The 2259-nt window shown below is 47.6% G+C and overlaps 1 protein-coding gene across 1 annotated transcript; it reads right to left on the minus strand.

Annotated features, from left to right (window-relative positions):
* Positions 1-229: 229 nt before the first annotated feature.
* On the minus strand, positions 230-1556 carry NPY1R (neuropeptide Y receptor Y1). The gene is made up of 2 exons (XM_065634569.1): positions 807-1556; positions 230-688 (listed from the first exon to the last, which is right to left on the minus strand). Exons 1-2 carry the CDS (start codon positions 1554-1556, stop codon positions 230-232), a joined length of 1209 nt encoding a protein of 402 aa, XP_065490641.1.
* Positions 1557-2259: the final 703 nt, after the last annotated feature.

Genomic DNA, 2259 nt, shown 5'->3' on the forward strand with positions numbered 1-2259 from the left:
CAACTATGCCGTATAATAAGATTCAGATATAACTGCTATGAACATTAAAGCAGTAACAGGGGCAAAAATGCACAGCGTTTAATTTCAAAGTGACAACAACCAAAGTTCCTTGGAAAAAGAAGAAAAACATTACCCATTTTGTACTTGTTATGTAATTGTGCTTGTACTTGGACACATTTCACCTGTGATCACACTTCCAGCAGTTTGGTATGGAATTTTTATTACTTCTTTATATTTTGTCATCATCATCACTATTTATTTTTTTAAATGCCACAGGACTTGCCTGCTTTAAAGAGGTTTTTGAAACATCTGTGTGCATGGTGGACATGGCTATTGTCTCATAATCCTCCTCACGAGAGCGGAAATTACAAAAATGAAATAAAAACTGCAGGTCCCTTTGGAAGTTCTTATTGAGAAATCCATAGAAGATGGGATTCACACAGGTAGAGATCATGGCGGTGAGATGGCAAATCAGGAACAACAGGTTGTGGCTGCAAGTAGCAACAGGCAGAATTTCATGATTCCAATCAAACACAATATTGAAGATGGTGAGAGGCAGCCAGCAAACTGCAAATGCGACCACTATTGAGATCAGCATGATGTTGATCCTTTTGGTTTCAGAGGATCTATACTTATTGTCTCTCATCTTGTCCATCATGTTGTTTCTTTTTTTTAATCGTATGTATATCTGCAGGAAATTCAACAAAGAGAAACATGGGATCATTTAACCTACAAGCATCACCTTTGCAAGGATAATCAAACACCAGACAGAAAGAAGTACACACCACAAGGGGATTCTCTCTTACCTTTAAGTAGCAAATAAATATAAAACAAAGTGGTCCAAAGTACTGAATCACCAAAAGCGTCGTGGTATAAGAAAGCCTGGCAGTGTCCAAGGGGAACAGGTCCAAGCACACGTATTTGTCCTTATATTCATCAAACGTTATGTTTCTGAAGGGTTCATCCGTTAACACGTGGTAGATCAGGAAAGGCAAAGAGGAAGCTGTGGCTAAAATCCATATGGCAGCAATCCCCATGTAGGCATGTCTGTTGTTTGGCCTCCAGCCACGGGGATTGATGATGAGCTGATGGCGTTCGACAGCAATGAGGACTAAAGAAAAGACTGAGACAGTGATTGAGGCACATTGCACAAAAGGATTCAATTTGCACATGGCCTCCCCAAAAATCCAGTGGTCCATCAAAGTATACACAAAGGTAAAGGGAAGACACATGATGGTCACTAGAAGGTCAGAAAAGGACAGGTTGACAATGAGGATGTTGGTAACATTGCGCATCTCCTTTTGTTTTAAAATAATGACAATCAAGGCCAGATTCCCTGAGACTCCCAGAATTATCACAGTTCCATAAGCCAAGGCCAAAGTGAAGACCATGGCCAAAGGCACGTGACAATCCTCATCCTCAAACTGCAACATCTGCGAGTTCTTCTTCGAAAAATTCAGGTGACCGGAAATATTTCCAAGAGGGGCGAGAACCGAAGTATTCATGTTGTTTCCAACTCGCCGTACGACGTTCACAGCCGCCGCCGCCGCTTTCATCCAAACCGCTCCCGGAGTTGCAAACGCGCCGGTCAGCCCGTCAGGAGACCCTCGGCCGAGCCCGCTCCTCGGTGCCGCATCTCCCTCGCACCGCCTGGGGAGAATGGAAGGTGCAGGGCCCGTCAGCCCCGGGCAGCTCGCCCGCCCCGGCACCCTCACGCCCGCCCCTCCGGCGCGGAGCCGCAGCGCGACCGAGTCCCGCGGGGGAGCGGAGCCGGCCCGGGCTCGCCCGGCCGCGGCGGGCGGGGGTCACGGACCCAACGCCCGGGGAAACCCCCGCCCCGAGAGGACGGCGGTAGCGGCGTCCGGTGCGAGGCGGGAGCGGGGACTGCAGTCCGGGGGAGGACAGGCAGAAAGCAGGATGGAAACGCAGGTGTGCAAGTGGGGGACGCAACCCCTTCCCGGCCCTTTCCCGCCGGCACAAGTTACACGAAATAACGAGCTGAGAAGCAGTTTCAGTGTTCCACCAGCATAGCCTTTACTTGGTGTTTTACATCTCCTTTTTGCAAGTTTAATCTGCAAAAATCTGCTTTCTCAAGCTGCTCTAATTATCTCCAGCCATAGCATAAGAGGGGAAAAACTCCATCTGACTAATGTGAGAAGCAGAAAAATTACTCAAAAAATCACTGCATTATTTTAAACCTAATACATACACTTGATGTTGAGGGGCCGAGTGCCCACAGCAGCACTGGCACCGAATCAA

The sequence above is a fragment of the Caloenas nicobarica genome, chromosome 4 (genome assembly GCF_036013445.1).
Source record: "Caloenas nicobarica isolate bCalNic1 chromosome 4, bCalNic1.hap1, whole genome shotgun sequence".
Classification (NCBI taxonomy): Eukaryota; Metazoa; Chordata; class Aves; order Columbiformes; family Columbidae; genus Caloenas; species Caloenas nicobarica.

What these genes read in the sequence shown, in the direction of transcription:
- NPY1R (XM_065634569.1), bottom strand. Translation starts at nt 1,556, where the DNA reads ATGAAAGCGGCGGCGGCGGCTGTGAACGTCGTACGGCGAGTTGGAAAC. An exon ending in TATTTATTTGCTACTTAAAG is followed by an intron (nt 689 to 806) that starts GTAAGAGAGAAT and finishes AATTTCCTGCAG; the next exon opens with ATATACATACGATTAAAAAA.